This window comes from Thamnophis sirtalis, unplaced genomic scaffold, assembly GCF_051295495.1.
Source record: "Thamnophis sirtalis isolate CommonGarterSnake01/CBP01778 unplaced genomic scaffold, rThaSir2_p1.2 scaffold_4, whole genome shotgun sequence".
NCBI lineage: Eukaryota > Metazoa > Chordata > Lepidosauria > Squamata > Natricidae > Thamnophis > Thamnophis sirtalis.
The window spans coordinates 48,217,007-48,232,564 of NW_028261384.1; the positions used below are offsets into that span (position 1 = coordinate 48,217,007).

General features: G+C 38.5%; 2 protein-coding genes across 5 annotated transcripts in view; one reads left to right on the top strand and one right to left on the bottom strand.

Moving 5' to 3' along the window:
• The window catches only part of NGLY1 (N-glycanase 1), a 29,964-nt gene extending 24,427 nt beyond the window's left edge, over window positions 1-5,537 (bottom strand). The window contains exon 1 of one of the 4 annotated variants that reach the window (XM_087712877.1): window positions 5,402-5,537. The gene's annotated coding sequence lies outside the window, so the exon portion shown is untranslated. Of the gene's footprint in view, window positions 1-2,867; window positions 3,061-5,354 lie in introns of those variants that run through there. The other 3 variants (XM_014075884.2, XM_014075883.2, XM_087712878.1) reach the window with 3 other exon arrangements.
• On the top strand, window positions 5,330-11,240 carry OXSM (3-oxoacyl-ACP synthase, mitochondrial). The gene is made up of 3 exons (XM_014075886.2): window positions 5,330-5,422; window positions 6,862-7,869; window positions 8,928-11,240. Exons 2-3 carry the CDS (start codon window positions 6,884-6,886, stop codon window positions 9,328-9,330), a joined length of 1,389 nt encoding a protein of 462 aa, XP_013931361.2. The 5' UTR covers window positions 5,330-5,422; window positions 6,862-6,883; the 3' UTR covers window positions 9,331-11,240.
• Window positions 11,241-15,558: the final 4,318 nt, after the last annotated feature.

Below are 15,558 nucleotides of genomic sequence, written 5' to 3' on the forward strand. Positions count from 1 at the left end.
CAGTGAAAGTCATCTGATTGGACTTATACAGAATTATATTGCAACTTGTTCTTTCGAACACTTTTTAAAAAAAGAACATTGATTTTTATGATTCACTCAACTTTGATAAGAAAATTTCCCTTTTTAAATTATTTTTTATTTTAGGAAAAAACTTTATTTCAATTTTTGTCTATGGTCATTAGGTTATGATTCTCTTGTCCCTGGAAAGGACAGTGTGTTTTTAAAAATGTCTCTGAAAGGAAATAAAAAATTTTGGGAAGCATTTGCAAAAAGAATGATCTCCAACCTATAGGTTTTAATTGAAAATAGAAATAAAAAATGTGAGGGGTCAACAGTGACTTTGAACCAAATCCAGGAGGACATTCAAAAGCAGGAAATAACAGTTGGACTTGATTTGCAACTTCATGAATTGAAATACGATCTGTTGCTGCCAAACGTGAAGAAGAAAATATTTGATTTGAAATACTTAAAATTTCTTGCATACAAGAAATTCTGAGATAATGATTGATGAAGGATGGATTGGATTTTCTTTGCAAGATTAATGTTGTGTTTTTAAGGATAATTTTTCAACAATGTATGCTGCAGAGATATTCACAACAGAGATTTATGAACTTCAGAAATAAAATGCAATTTTTGGGGAAATTCCCAATTAAAATCCAAAAAAAGGTTTTATTATCAAGACTCAAATGAGGGTATTTGATCCTGGAAAGATCAGAGATGATAACTGGGGTATTTGAGGTAGATAAGAAACCATTGTAGATTCTCTACAAGTAAATTATAATAATAGATTGTTAACAGAGGGCCTTGAACTTTAACTTTGCTGTTGTTTAACCCAGGGGTCCTTAACCCTGGTCCACAGCCAATTGGGAATTGGGCTGTGCAAGCAACAGGCAGGTGTGTGAAATCATCCACCACCACCTGCTGTTGGGGTAGCTGATTTAACTATTTTTTATTCATATATGCAATGTATATAATAAAATGGGGTTGCAAATACATATAAAAATGTATAAGTTTTGGACCTGTTTTCCAAGGAGGGAAGCTATTGTTGTTGCAATACATCTGTCGCTGTTCAACTAGGAAGATTTTTTAAAAACTCACATTATTCCAGAAAGTCTTTGGGAAATGATATGAGTCGTTATGTTTCTCTGTATAAATGAAAGATAATTTGAGATATAATTCTTAAAGTATGATTTGTGTTTTATAATAGTTACTGTTGCAGTTACCATTTTAATGTGTTTATGGAATTGGAATGTATGCTTAGGAGCCAGTTTAATTTTAATGGTATATAAATCTAAATAATAAACTTTTGTGTTTTTCTGATTATTAGTGTGAGCATTATGTTTGCAAACATGTATTATAACTAAATCTTCTTTTACTCTTGTTTATAGACACTTTATGAAACTTCAAGAAAATTATCTGAAAATTCAGCTAGGTTGAAAATAATAAGGATTGAACCATTCAAAGAGTATTATTTTTTAAATAATCACATTGCCTGGTAGGACATTTATGGACATAGTTTAATCTTCCTATGATTCTGTTTAAAATCCTAGTTTAATACTGATTCAGCCTTCTCCAAAAATGCACTTGGTTTTAGAACACTTCCTCAATTCCCTGACTTTTCAATGTAAGCACTAGGTTCCTGTACCGTTTATATAATAAATTTATTATTTCTGCTTTTCCTGCAGTATCAGCTACTCCCTCTAAGGAACTCCTCCTCCAAAATGTATTCATCTCTCCCATTTCTGCCCATGACAGGTATAAATAAGGCAATCCTCACAGGTTTGGATTTTAGTGAGACTATTTTGTCCATAATTAGATTTCTATTAATGCTTCTTATCAGAATGTCTATGGAGATCAGTCATTCAGGTCATGGTTGTCCCAAAGGTGCTTTTTTCAAGAGGCAACTGGACTTTGTGAAGAAAGCACCTTTGGCGTTCTTAATCAGAATTTATTCCAACTTGAGAATAAACTGGTATAGTGTAAATCTTTATTACAGTCAAAGGCCAGCAATACACATTGCTTTTTACAGTATATTAAAAAATACTGACATTAAAATATAATTAAAAATTATTGATGTTAAAAATGTATAATAACATACAAGTTCTCAAATTCGGGTCACTCCCTGGTTTATCTGGGTGAAAAGCTAATAAGTATTGGAGTAAATACAATGGTCCAGAAATTGTTAGAGATATGTCTAAATAATTGGTACAAGCTGACAACTATACTTCTGTAACCAATTTTTTTCTTGTGGATATTGCAGCAACACAGAATTTTGCCACTGCATACGTGGTAGCCGGGTTTGTGTCCTGGAGGAGAAAGCCTACATAAAAATTGTCTGCCCTCCCTGGCAATCTCTCTAATAAGGGGAGAATATGTGCAGACTTACAAACTCTGTATAGTTCACAGTATAACAGAACATGTGAGAAATATTCAACTTCTCCTTTACCACATATACAAACCCGTTCTGCTATTGGTGTTCTCTTATATCTGCCCTGGAGGAGTGCTGAAGGAAGAATGTTAAATCTGGCTCTGCAGAAAGCTATTCTTTGTTTTGGGAAGATCAGGTCATTTAGATACCTTGCTGATTCCCACACTCCCTCTTTCATACTGTCCCTACTATGGAAAGGCAATCTATTTAGTTCTTCTTGGAACTCCATGTCCTTCATTCTATTGATTACTACTTGCTTTGCTTGGTCAAAGCCTAGAGACATTAAGAATATCAGTGAGAGCCCATAAGAGCGCAGCTTGTGATCAATTGCCTGTTTCCAGGGGGAGGGGAAGTTGTCAGTCAACACTAGTGGGGACAGTCCCTCTGGGAAGAAATGCATTTTAAACCAATGAATTATCATCATTTTCTAGGCTCTTACCTGAATTTGAGGCATGCCTGTCTCAATTCTTAACGGGGCATTTGGAGTTCCTTTGGGTGCAGCTAAGATGGCTCCCAGGAATTTGGTTTGTATGGTTTTTAGCAAGTCTTTCTTTGCAAGGATTCCTGTTTGTGCCCCATATAGAATTTAGGCCAATTTTTTGGCCTTGAAAAGTTTTAAGGCAGCAGGTACTAGCTGACCTCCGCCTGTGTAAAAAAAGTGTTTAATTGCTTTTGAGGACCTATTGGCTGCTTGCAATGTGTGATCCAGGTGTGCCTTCCATGTCCTTGCGAGTGGAAAACCATCCCAAGGTATCTAAATGTTCTAACCTGTTCCAAACTATGTCCTTCTATTTTCCAGGGGTATTGGCTAGGTCTTTTAGCAAAAACTAAAACTTTTGATTTATTAAAGTTAAGGACCAGCTTGTTTTGCCTACAATAGCCGAGTGTTGCCCTAATTGCTCTTTTCAGTCCTACAGGGGTTTGTGAAATAATAGCGGCATTATAAGCATATAAGAAGATTGGAATTTTGCATTGTGCTAGGTTAGGAGGATGGAAATCTGAGTTCTGTAAGAGATCGATCAGGGGATTGATATAGAAGTTAAAGAGGGAGGGGGACAGGATGCAACCCTGCCGTACCCCCTTTTGTACCCTTACAGGGCTGGTTAAACTCCCTTGGGGATTGCACCTCACTTTCAAGGTGGAATTGGCATACAATTTTTGTATAAGGAGGCATTTATCGATAATGGTGCATTTTAATTTCTCCCAAAGGGTGATCCTGGATATTGAATCAAAGGCCTGCTTAAAATCAAGGAAGGCCACAAAAAGATAGGATTTTTTTTTTATATGGGTATTTTTGTACTAAATGGTGGAGTACCAAGATATGTTCCACTGTAGATCTTCCTTCTCTAAAAACGGCTTGTTCATCTTTGATTATCCCCCATGAAATTAGCCAATCCTGAAGTTTATAATTTAGGTGTTTGGCATACAGTTTACTAATAACGCTTAGAAGACTAACGGGTCTATAATTGCCTGGGTCATTTCTATTATCTTTTTAATAAATTGGTATGATAATTGCTACTCCCAAATCTCTTGGCATATGGCCTGTTTTATCTATAAATGTAAATAGAGATGCTAAAAGTGGAGCATTTAATTTTTAAAAAAAAATTATTTCTGGCAGGATATTATCAGCACCAGGTGCCATATTAGCCTTTAGGGCTCTGATCAACTGGGATATCTCTTCTGGTATAGCAGGTGGCGAATAAGGAGTTTGGTTCAAATTAGTTTGGTTTTCCTTGGTTTCATAGTCGGGTCTGTATATAGCTCCCTAAAACATTCTTCCCAGGAATGAATTGGTACCTGATTAGTTAGGGGTAGGGGAGGTTTCCCCAATCCTCTGGTGATGTACCAAAAAAGGGATGTATTTTTTGTCCTGACTGACGTAATTAGTCTATGTGAAGACTCCTTCAGAGCCGCACTTTTCTTTTCTAAGAAGAAATAAGAATAAACTGAAATTCCCAATGTTAACACATTCAAATATGTTTTGTGCTACACACAACTAAAAGGGAGCAATATAGTGTTATTCTTCAAAACTATCTTTTCTGCAGTCAAACATCTCAGAAATTGGATGAGAATGAGTATCGAACTAATCTCATTTGATTCTTTGGAACTTGATAATTTTAGTTTTAATATATTTTGAGCCACACATATGTTTTAACAATTAATACCCTTTCCAAATCTCCTGCATTGGCCATCAATTTAATTTAATCAATGTAATTTCTAACCAACAAGGAAGCTGCCCCAAACATCCAGAGGCATATTATTTCAATATTAACCTATAATTTAATCCTGATCTTTAAATACATGTTCCAGATAGCTGCATTTCTTGCTTGTTTTTCTATTGTGATATTACAGCTTTCAAAATTACATGCTTAATTTTTAAAATGAATTCTTGTAACTCCAATTATACTAAATCGCACTTTGCTATTCAATCTAAAACACACAAACATTATTTTGTGGAGGGAATATCCACTATCCACAGAGGTTGTGTTCTCCCCAGCTCTCAAATTTGCATGTGCCTGGACAGAACAAATAGCAGGGTACATCTTTGTTTTAAATTCATCTACTTGGCAGAAAAAAGCTAATACAAGAGATTCGTCTTTCCCACAATATAATGGACACGCTGGAATGCAGCTTCGTATTACTCTGAACAAATGTTTCCTGCAAACTAGTAATGCCTCAGCATTACTGCTGTACTGGATACAATGCAAATCTTAATGGTGACTTCTTTCTCCTTAAATAGATGCAGGAGAGATAGTTTAATTTGCAATTGAACGAACACCAAAACAGGAAATTGCGCAACTGAATTTGTCAGCTAGTTACCCGCCCGCAACACTAAAATCAATTGTTATGCCCCCGATCCATAACGTTTTTTTTTAAATATATACCCGGGGAAGTCCCATCCCGACGGCCTCCAGGAAAAACTAACCCCCAACGTCGTCACCTCCTGTTGGCGGACCCGTCCGTCTTTCTCACCTGGTGATACTACACACGTAGGTAAGCAGCAATCCCGAGGCCTCTAAAAACGTTTCTCTAGAATTCTGGGACAGGTCGCTTAATGCTCGCGAGACCGTTGTAGTGGCAGATTCCACCGCGGCCACCATTCCATTGCAATGACATTTGCCTACGCCAGAGTACAGAAAGTTCTTTTTGGCGGCGCGCCCGCCCGCACTCAATTCTAAATCTTCCTGACTCAGATTACTGTGCGTCTAAATTAGGCGCCGACTATGGAGACTCAGAAAAGGCGATGACGCCTTCATTCGTGTGACAGGACCGCTTTCTCCTCCCCGCGATGAGCAATGCGTAGCAGCTACGTTGTCAACCCCCCACCCCCCCCACACACATCACCTGATAGCTTTCCTGACCCTTTCGTGTCGAGAGGCGACTTCTTGAAGGTTTACCGACGCTGGGCAACAGAAATTCGAGCTACTGAATGGCAGTGACAGCAAAATAAACCACCTTTGTTGCCAATTAGTGTAGTCTGGATTTTACATCCCCAGATATAGTAACCCTATAGGGCTTTCGAGCAAATTATTTTTTGTTAATGCTAGTGTTTTTTATGCCTGCCTGATATATGTGGCAGAATCCCGACAGTAACTAGAAGACAATAAAACTTTCCTGTAACCTAGTACTTATTCAGCTTTTGCAATTCAGATTTGGCAGCTTTAATCAAAAAGCACAATGAATCTTATTCTCATTATTCCCATTTTTTTCTTTTAAGAAAATAAGAGGAAAAATAAGGATGGATGGATGGATGGATGGATGGATGGATGGATGGATGGATGGATGGATGGATGGATGGATGGATAGATGATAGATAGAGTTTTCATTACAACAGTGTCCTTCCTTTTCTTAGGACTTTTGAAAAAAAATCTGAATCTATTTTTCAGGCTTGATAGTCTTTGGTAGTGTCCCATAGAATCACTAATCAAGCCTGACACAAAACTATGACAGAGAGAGTTATTTTTCAGGTTATTTATTTCCTGCAAAGCAGTAAAATACCAAAGTTTTGTTCTACTTCCAAAAATTTACAAGAAAGATAAAATTATGATAGTAAAGACTTTAAAGTTTGAGCTGAAAATTTCCATGCATATATTTTTGAATTTAATACATTACTTTTTGAATTTAATACATCAAATACATTGAATTTAGTATGACCAAAGAGTAATTTCTTGCAAATGTATGAATAATTTGACTCTGGAATATACTAGAAACTTTTAATAAGAAAATGCTTACCTCTGTTTTCAAATTTCAATCATAAATTCTTCAGTTAGACTTGAAAATTAGAATGTAGGAACCATTTATTTACTTAAATTTACATTATCATATGTTGCATGTTTGGTATATTGATAACTTTTTTTACTGTTATAAGAAATACAAACTTTACCCATGGTGAAAGCTTGTAAATAATAATTTTATTTTCCTCCCCTTCATAGGAATAAACTTTGAAGTAGTACAATGATGATTCTTCAGCACTTGAGAACTGTATTCAGAGCTACAAGCCTCTGCCTTACAAGTTCACAATTACAGCAGTATCTTAATATCAATAAAAGGTGTCTGAATACTAGGTTAGTTCATGGTCAAAGAAGGGTTGTTGTCACGGGTATAGGATTAGTATCTCCTCTTGGTGTTGGAACCCAGTTGGTTTGGAACAATCTTCTCCAAGGAAATTGTGGGATTGTTGCCCTTGAAGGGGAAGAATATGCTTCTATTCCTTGTAAAGTTGCTGCTTGTGTGCCAAAAGGGGTTGATGAAGGTCATTTCCATGAAGAAAATTTTATAATAAAATCAGAAAGCAAAACTATGTCTTCTGCCACCATCATGGCCATAGGCGCTGCTGATCTAGCATTAAAAGATTCTGGTTGGTCTCCGCAATCTGACCAGGATAGTTTGAAAGCTGGTGTGGCTATAGGAATGGGAATGGTTCCCCTGGAAAATATCTCCGATACAGCCTTGACATTCAAAACAAAAGGCTACAACAAAATCAGCCCATTTTTTGTTCCAAAGATTTTGATCAATATGGCAGCAGGTCATATTAGTATCAAACATCAATTGAAAGGACCAAACCATGCTGTGTCCACTGCTTGTACCACTGGAGCACATGCCATTGGAGACTCTTTTCGATTTATAACTCATGGTGATGCTGATATGATGTTGGCTGGAGGAACAGAAGCTTGTATTAGCCCATTGTCTCTGGCTGGATTTGCCAGAGCTCGGGCTCTGAGCACTAGCTTTAATTCTAACCCTCAAAAAGCTTGTCGTCCATTCCATCCACTAAGAGAAGGATTTGTTATGGGAGAAGGTGCTGCAGTTTTGGTTTTGGAAGAATACATGCATGCTATCAAGAGAGGAGTCAAACCATATGCAGAAATTTTAGGCTATGGACTGTCAGCTGATGCCTGCCACATTACAGCACCTGATCCAAATGGAGATGGAGCTTTAAGGTAACAGCTATTATCATAAATCATTGGTATAATTTCCTAATGTAGTAATGGCTTGCTTTCAGGCTGATCAGAGGTCTTTTATATGGTAACATTAACTAGCTAATTGAGAAATCTGTTTACCAGCAAGTGATACCAGTTTTGGGCGCAGTGGTGTCTCAATGTGTGAAGAGCCTGCTGGCAAAGAGTTTGTATGAAGATTGGTAACCAGAAAGTCCAGTTGCCTTTTGAAAAAGCACCTTTGGGACTGCTGGCAAAGAGAATTGCGCACTGCCATGGTCAGTGAACAGATACTGTGACTTACTATTTAAATAAAAGCAAAGCTTTTATTTAGGAAGGATGTGAACTTGATATAGTTTTAAATTTGAATTTGGATAAAGCCATTTGAAATACTATTGTGATTAATGGAGATAATCATGCTGGTAAATAAGGAAATAATTATAAATTACCGTATATAGTACCTACATACTGTGTCAGAATTGATGATACGATTGCATAAAAAGTTAAACTAATCTATCTTCTCCATTCTTAAAATAATTATGATTCCCCATTATGTAAAAAAGGCTACATTTACTGCTATTAATTGTTTCTGCTTGTTCAGCTCTAAGATACATACAGTTAAGGAGAGACACAGCATTCAATGAAATATTCTACCAACCAGCACAACTGAAGATTCAAGATAATTAAATTCATCAGCTCACTAGAATTTAATTTTCTAGTTTCAATCAACCTGGCAATACATAGTATAGAATATCACTTTTCAATTAAAATTATAATATAGAAGAAAAGGGTGTCTATCCATGTCTTAAAGGCCCAGCTTAAGAATTCAACATTTAGTTATAACAGATGTCTTGTGACGTTCTTCATACTTCTTAGTTTGGGTGAGGATCTCCTAATCTTCAGTGTAAATTGCAGTAGATGGGATCCCAGAGAATCTCATTTACATATATCACATTTTATATCCTTACAATGTGGCATGTTTCATTATTTTCAGGCACACAGATGGATTGAAATAACTTTCTCATACCCGATAAACTAATACCTTCCTTTTTCTTCCAAAGGTGCATGTCTGCAGCAATCAAAGATTCTGGAATTTCTCTGGAAGATGTAACATACATCAATGCTCATGCTACCTCCACTCCACTAGGAGACGCTGCAGAGAATCAAGCTATCAAAGACCTGTTTAAAGATCATGCTTCTGCTCTTGCAGTCTCCTCAACTAAAGGAGCAACAGGTCATCTCTTGGGTGCTGCAGGGGCTATTGAGGCAGCATTTACTGCTTTAGCTTGTTACCATGGTATTTTGCCACCTACTTTAAATCTGGATCAGACAGAGCCACTATTTGATCTCAATTATGTTCCTCTAGTACCACAAGAATGGAAAAGTAAAAAGCGGCTTATTGCTCTTAGCAACTCCTTTGGTTTTGGTGGAACTAATGCATCATTGTGTTTTGCCAGTATTTAATATTGCAATCTCTATATGTAAGTACCATGCTCCCTCCTCCATTTACATACCAACAAAATATAAGTATAAATGTAAACCATTTGTCTATTTTTTTATTCACATCTTTTTTACTAGTGCTTGCTTGTTCTTTTGAATGCTGTTGTGGCCCGCAAGCAGCCAGCAGAACTGGCAGCAGAGTCGGATAGTGAGGAGGTTGGGGAAGAATATGGGCCAGTCCTGGAGGCTGGGGAAGGCTCAGACGAGGTCTCTGCATCAGAGGCAAATATGGGGTCAAGGCGTCTGGCAGTTGTCAGCTGTCTTTAGAGCTAGATAGCAGTGAGGCAGAGGAACAGCTGGAGCCTCTTCCCAGTGTGCGCATGCGCAGAAGTGCCAGAAGAAAAGAACAGCTAAGAAATCAGGATCGACTTGGGAGTAAACCCACAGGTGGATGGTGAATGACCCCTCCCATAGGAAATAAAAGAGGAGTGGAAGGGGAGTTGGAAAGGTGATTTTGCAGGAAATAATTTGTTCGTTTCAGGAATGTGAAGATCTGTTTGTAAATCTCAGAGACTCTGTGCCAGGTCTTTACTTGCACAACATTGCATTTGAAAAATATTTACATGGCAGCTTTCCAAGCTAGATAAGGTCTGGTTATAACTTCACCTTTGAAAGACTGTTTACCAGACCTTTGCTGAATGTGAATGAGAGGAACTCACATTCATTTAATAAAAGGGGTTTTGTTGGGACCAGGAATCTGCTTCATGCTTTTTGGGGAAGCCTAGGTTAGAACAAATTCTTTGTTTCAGCTGAATTTCTGAGGATTGGAACTTCTTCATTAAAAGGATGCAAAAGGTTTCAAATTCAGAATATTTTGAATTCATAATACCCCATGGGGCTGAAACAGTTGAAACAGAAAATTTGAAGTGAGTGAACACCTACTCTGAATCAAAAAGAAAATTCATGTTATTTTATTCCATTTTTATTTTGCTTTAAACTGTTACCCACATAAAGTCATGTATTTAGGTTAGGTGGCCAAATAAAATTTATTAAGTAAATAAATAAGTATGCCTTGAATTTCTTTAATCCAGTTTCTGTGCTATGTTTATGCACACTAAAGAGAAAGATAGACTAGTCAAGGATGCTTCTTCATTTTTTAAGTTCACAATTCTTTTATCTATTTCCTATTTCTTCCATTGTATAACATTTCTGAGCTGATTATTTTCATCCTTTACTTAAGTAAATGGATGAGTGCTTGGTTCAGTGAAAAGCCCTGGAATCTGCAAATAAATTTAACTAGTGGAATTACTTCCATTTGCTAAATATCAATGTTTTGCATGTTATCTAGAATAGATAGCTTCATATCATAAAATGTCTTAGTAACCCAACTTCATAGCAATGATAAAAGTATTTTTTTTAAACAAATGTAATATTGAAAATGCAGTGCTAGAAACATGTATCAGTTAAATATAATTTTTTTTAGTTTAAACGAGTAATGATAATGCCTAACATCCAGGCTAACATAAAAAGTTAAAAGATTGTATATTTATTGTATATAATTTGTATATAATTGGGGAAGATATTAAACTAATATGTTGTTGCCTAAATTAAAATCTTAATATCTTCAATCTCTAGAGAAATATATGGAATTGCAAAAAATAATTTCTAAGTGTGTAAAAGTAAATAGCTGGGTTAAGAAGTGTTCTTGTTTACATATAGTGCTTAGTTACAGCAAAGTTAAAGCAGAAGCTGCCTCTTCTCTTTTGTTTCAGAAGCAAATTTAAATCCTTGTTAAACTTGATGCATCTGTTCTCAAAGTCTATGACAACCTTTGCACATTTTTTAATGTGTCTTTGAATCAGTTTTTCACTCCTTATGAGTGCCTGGCTTGTCCCTAAAGTTTTCTTGGCAAGGATTTCAAAAGTAGTTTCTATTGCCTTCTATTAGGGCTGAGAAAGAATGATTGGCCCAAGGTTGCCCAGCTGGCTTGATACCTAATAAGGGTCCAAAACTGGTTTATAGCCCTGTGTCTTATATCAAACTGGCACTCAGTTGTTAAAAACCTTCTAATAACTGAATTCTTCTTTTCATCAGGTAACACAAGGAAAATACTTCTTATTAAATAGCTCACAGAAATATAATAAATCAAGGGAAACTAGGCAAAGAACATGAATTGCAAACCATTAAAAACCCCAATAAAACCCAAATCAAGGCCCTTATAAAAATAATATTATTCTTATATAGATTATATATACATATCAGCGCTCCTGTGAATTAACAGTCTAGCCCTAAGGCCTGGGGGAACAACCAGGTATTCACACTGGACAGCGCGGGGAGGGATAAGGATTCCAGTGGGGCGGGAGAGAGCCATATGACACATGTATATTTACATTTGCCATGTAGAGTTTTTTAATTGAACTTGATAGCCTGTAAATGTACAATGTTGAGAAAAAGATAATACATGCACATAACTATGATCAGCTGGACATTTGTATTATATCAATTGCTTCCAGGTCATTTTCAGAGACAGGCCAGTGTAGAGTGCATTACAGTAATATAAGTGAGTAGAGATAAGAGTGAGAATTGTTGCCACAGCTTTCCAGCCAAATAACACCACAGTCTCAGTGTGGCAAAGACTTGCCTAGATGTAACTTCTACCAAGAGAAACTGGGAATGCAGAAATCATCCCAAATTGCACACCTGGTCCTTGAAAGGAAAACCAATCATTCAATAACTAACACTTCCTGAGCCAAGGACAACGATCAATTGTGTTTGTGTTGGCATTTAATTTTTGTTTGTTTCTACCTATCCGATCTTCACAATCTTCAAGACTTAGAACTTCCACACTACGTGCAACTCAGTGCTGGTTAGCAATGGATCTTCAGGAAATTGATGATATTGCCACCCCAAACTGATGAAATATTTCTCTAGAAACCTCATATAGATGTTAAAGAAGTAGCTTGAAGCAGCCCACACTAGACACTGTCCAACTTTTTATCGAATTCTGACTAGAAACTACTTCTAAGGTAGGAGTGGAAATTAGAACTGTTCCAAAGCAGTACTTATAACTTTCATCCTCATTTGCAGCCCTAGGTTTTTGAGTAGGGTGCTCTGGTTGATGGTGTGAAAAACCACTAAGAATTCTAAAAAATTAAGAAGGGCATGCTGATAAAAGTAATCTACCAAAGTGATCAATGCTGCTTCTAAAGGCAAACCACCACCAATGTTCCCTCTAATTTTTTTTCAGTGTGTGCGGAAAAGTATAATGTTCTAAGAAGGAGGATATAATCAAGATAGTCCATAATTACCTATCAATCTAACAGAATGGGGATTGACAATCTCTTTATATTTCAACTCTTAACTCTTTCAGTCTTAAAGGTTTGGTGAGGAGAAATCCAAAAATTCTTTTAAAGAGAAAAAAAATGTTTACACAATTGCATCCATGGAGACATGTATATATGATTATTTAAAGAAACCATATGCTTTGGTTTGAAATTGTTCTCGAGAGAAAGAGGAAGGGAGGGAGGGAGGGACTGCAGAGGGTCTCCTCGAATCTAGGGCAGCGAGTCATTCAATGGGAAACTTGCCTCTTGGAAGGAATGACCCGGCTTGGCTCCCGCTTTTGATCTGCTGCCCAACAACTGAACGGAGAAACGAAGAGGCAGGAGAGACGAAGGGGGAGCCAAGCTGGGTCATTCCTTCCAAGAGGCAACTTTCTCATCGAATGACTCGCTGCCCTAGACTCGAGACCCTCTGCAGTCCCTCTCATCTGGGCGGGATGCTAACGAGAGTGTTGGGCTGAAGGAAGGAGGGATACACATGCGCTCTCCCTCCCTCCCTCCCTCTCTCTCTCTCTCTCTTGCAAATGGTAAATCTGAGCAGCTGCTGCTAAGAGCCCGTCCCATGCCTTCTCCCAACCCCCACACCCCTTCTCCCAGCTACTTTCCGCCTTGTCGACCTATAACTGATTGCTGTCTCCAGGCTGGCTCTCCTTTCCTATTATGGAAGGCGTCTCACAAAAACCAATGTGTGGCGATTGGAAACTGATGCGCAATGTTCTGTTGCCACGTGCGCACCTGCGCACCCATGCAGCTTAGAGGGGAACATTGACAACCACTACCTTCCCACAATCTTTTCAAAGTCAGAGAAAGTGGAATAGTTAACCAGTATAGCTGGATCAAGAGATGATTTCTTCATCTCCTCCCCTCTTAAAGAAGTATCTATCATTTCTTGAATCCAGTTACTCACATTTCTTCACCAACACAAAAGTATGCAGAAGGGACATGGATCCAGCTTATAATTGTAGCACACATATAATAGAGAACTCTAGCAAGGTTTGATTGTTTGATAAGTTAACACTGATATTACTGCAATGATTGTTTTTGATTGTATCTTATGAGAGTTATCTTGCTTAAGATAACTTAAGCAAGATGTCCTCAGACAGACATCTTGGGGACCTCATCCTTTCTTTCAGATGCAACCTATGGTCATATATACATATCCTGCCTTAATTATTTCCTGAAAATTTTCTAGATATTTATCAAGAATTTTCTACTGTTCTATCTCTTCAATATGTTCCATAAATTAAAGTATTATTATTTAATATGACTTAATTTGAAACATATCCAAATATCCCAAGCACTTAGGGCAACATATTTTTATTATAATTTATTTGCTGATTTTCTACATAAGTCACAACCAACCCTTCCCAATATTTATTAGAACTATATAAAACATCGTTCATAAGCTACAACCATTATTAGCACATGACTGGAACTTCTCAGATAAGAGGCCCTATATCATCTCCAGACCATGCTTGTCAGGCCTGCAGTTATATCCCTTTTAGGATCTTTGGCCTGCCACACTCTTATTTCATTATGCTGTTTCATTAGTGTAGTAGTTGGGAGGGGGGAATAGAAAGGAGTAGAATTGTGGAATGTGTTGTTGTCATTCTTTTCTAGAAGCCCAAGGTCATCTTTTGTCCCCGCACCTCTGCATCTGACTGGAACCAGCTGGGTGGAGATGCCAGCGTGGAAGAAGAAGATTGGACTATGTGATGGATTTGTGGGTGTGGGGACAAGATCATGAACTTTCAACTTTCCATGAGGATAGGGTGGTCCTCTGACTGGACCCTTCATTCATACCTAAAATGGGGTCCTGGTTTCATCACACTCAAGAGATTGTACTTCCAAATTTTTGTCTCTCTCCCACTCATGAGTTGGAACATCGCTGGCACAAGTTGGATGTGCGTCGAGCACTAAGCATTTACATTGAGCGCACGGCGGGCCACAGGCACTCAGAGACCCTGTTTATTTCTTTCAGGCGGTTTCAGGCCTGGTTACAGCACGGAAACTGCTTTGGTCGCGCTGATCGATGATCTCTGGCAAGCCAGGGATAGGGGTCACTCCTCTATCCTAGTGCTCCTTGACCTCTCAGCGGCCTTCGATACCATCGACCATGGTATCCTTCTGCGATGGTTGCGAGAGGTGGGGGTGGGAGGCACTGTTCTTCGGTGGTTCTCCTCCTACCTCTTGGACAGGTCACAGTCGGTGTTGGTTGGAGGGCAGAGGTCGACCCCTAGGCCCCTCAATTATGGGGTGCTGCAGGGCTCAGTCCTGTCCCCCTTCCTATTTAACATCTACATGAAGCCGCTGGGTGAGATCATACGTCGGCATGGGATTAAATACCATCAATATGCGGACGATACACAATTGTATCTGTCCGCCCCATGCCAACTCAGTGAAGCGGTAGAAGTGATATGCCAGTGCCTGGAGGCTGTCAGGGTCTGGATGGGAACGAACAAGCTTGCACTCAATCCTGAAAAGACTGAGTGGCTATTGATGCTCCCTCCCAAAGATTGGCTAACTATTCCATCTCTCAGGCTGGGGAGTGAAATTATACGCCCCTCAGAGAGGGCCCGCAATTTGGAGTCCTCCTGGATCCACAGCTGACGTTAGAACATCATTTGTCGGCTGTGACCAGGGGGGTCTTTGCCCAGGTTCGCCTGGTGCACCAATTGCGACCCTACCTGGACCGGGAGGCACTTCAGATAGTCACTCATGCCCTCGTCACCTCAAGACTGGATTATTGTAATGCGCTCTACATGGGGCTGCTCTTGAAGAGAGTTCGAAGACTTCAGCTAGTCCAGAACGCAGCTGCACGAGCGATTGTGGGTGCACCTAGGTACACCCACGTTACACCTATCCTCCACGAGCTGCACTGGCTGCCCATTGGTCTCCGGACACGCTTCAA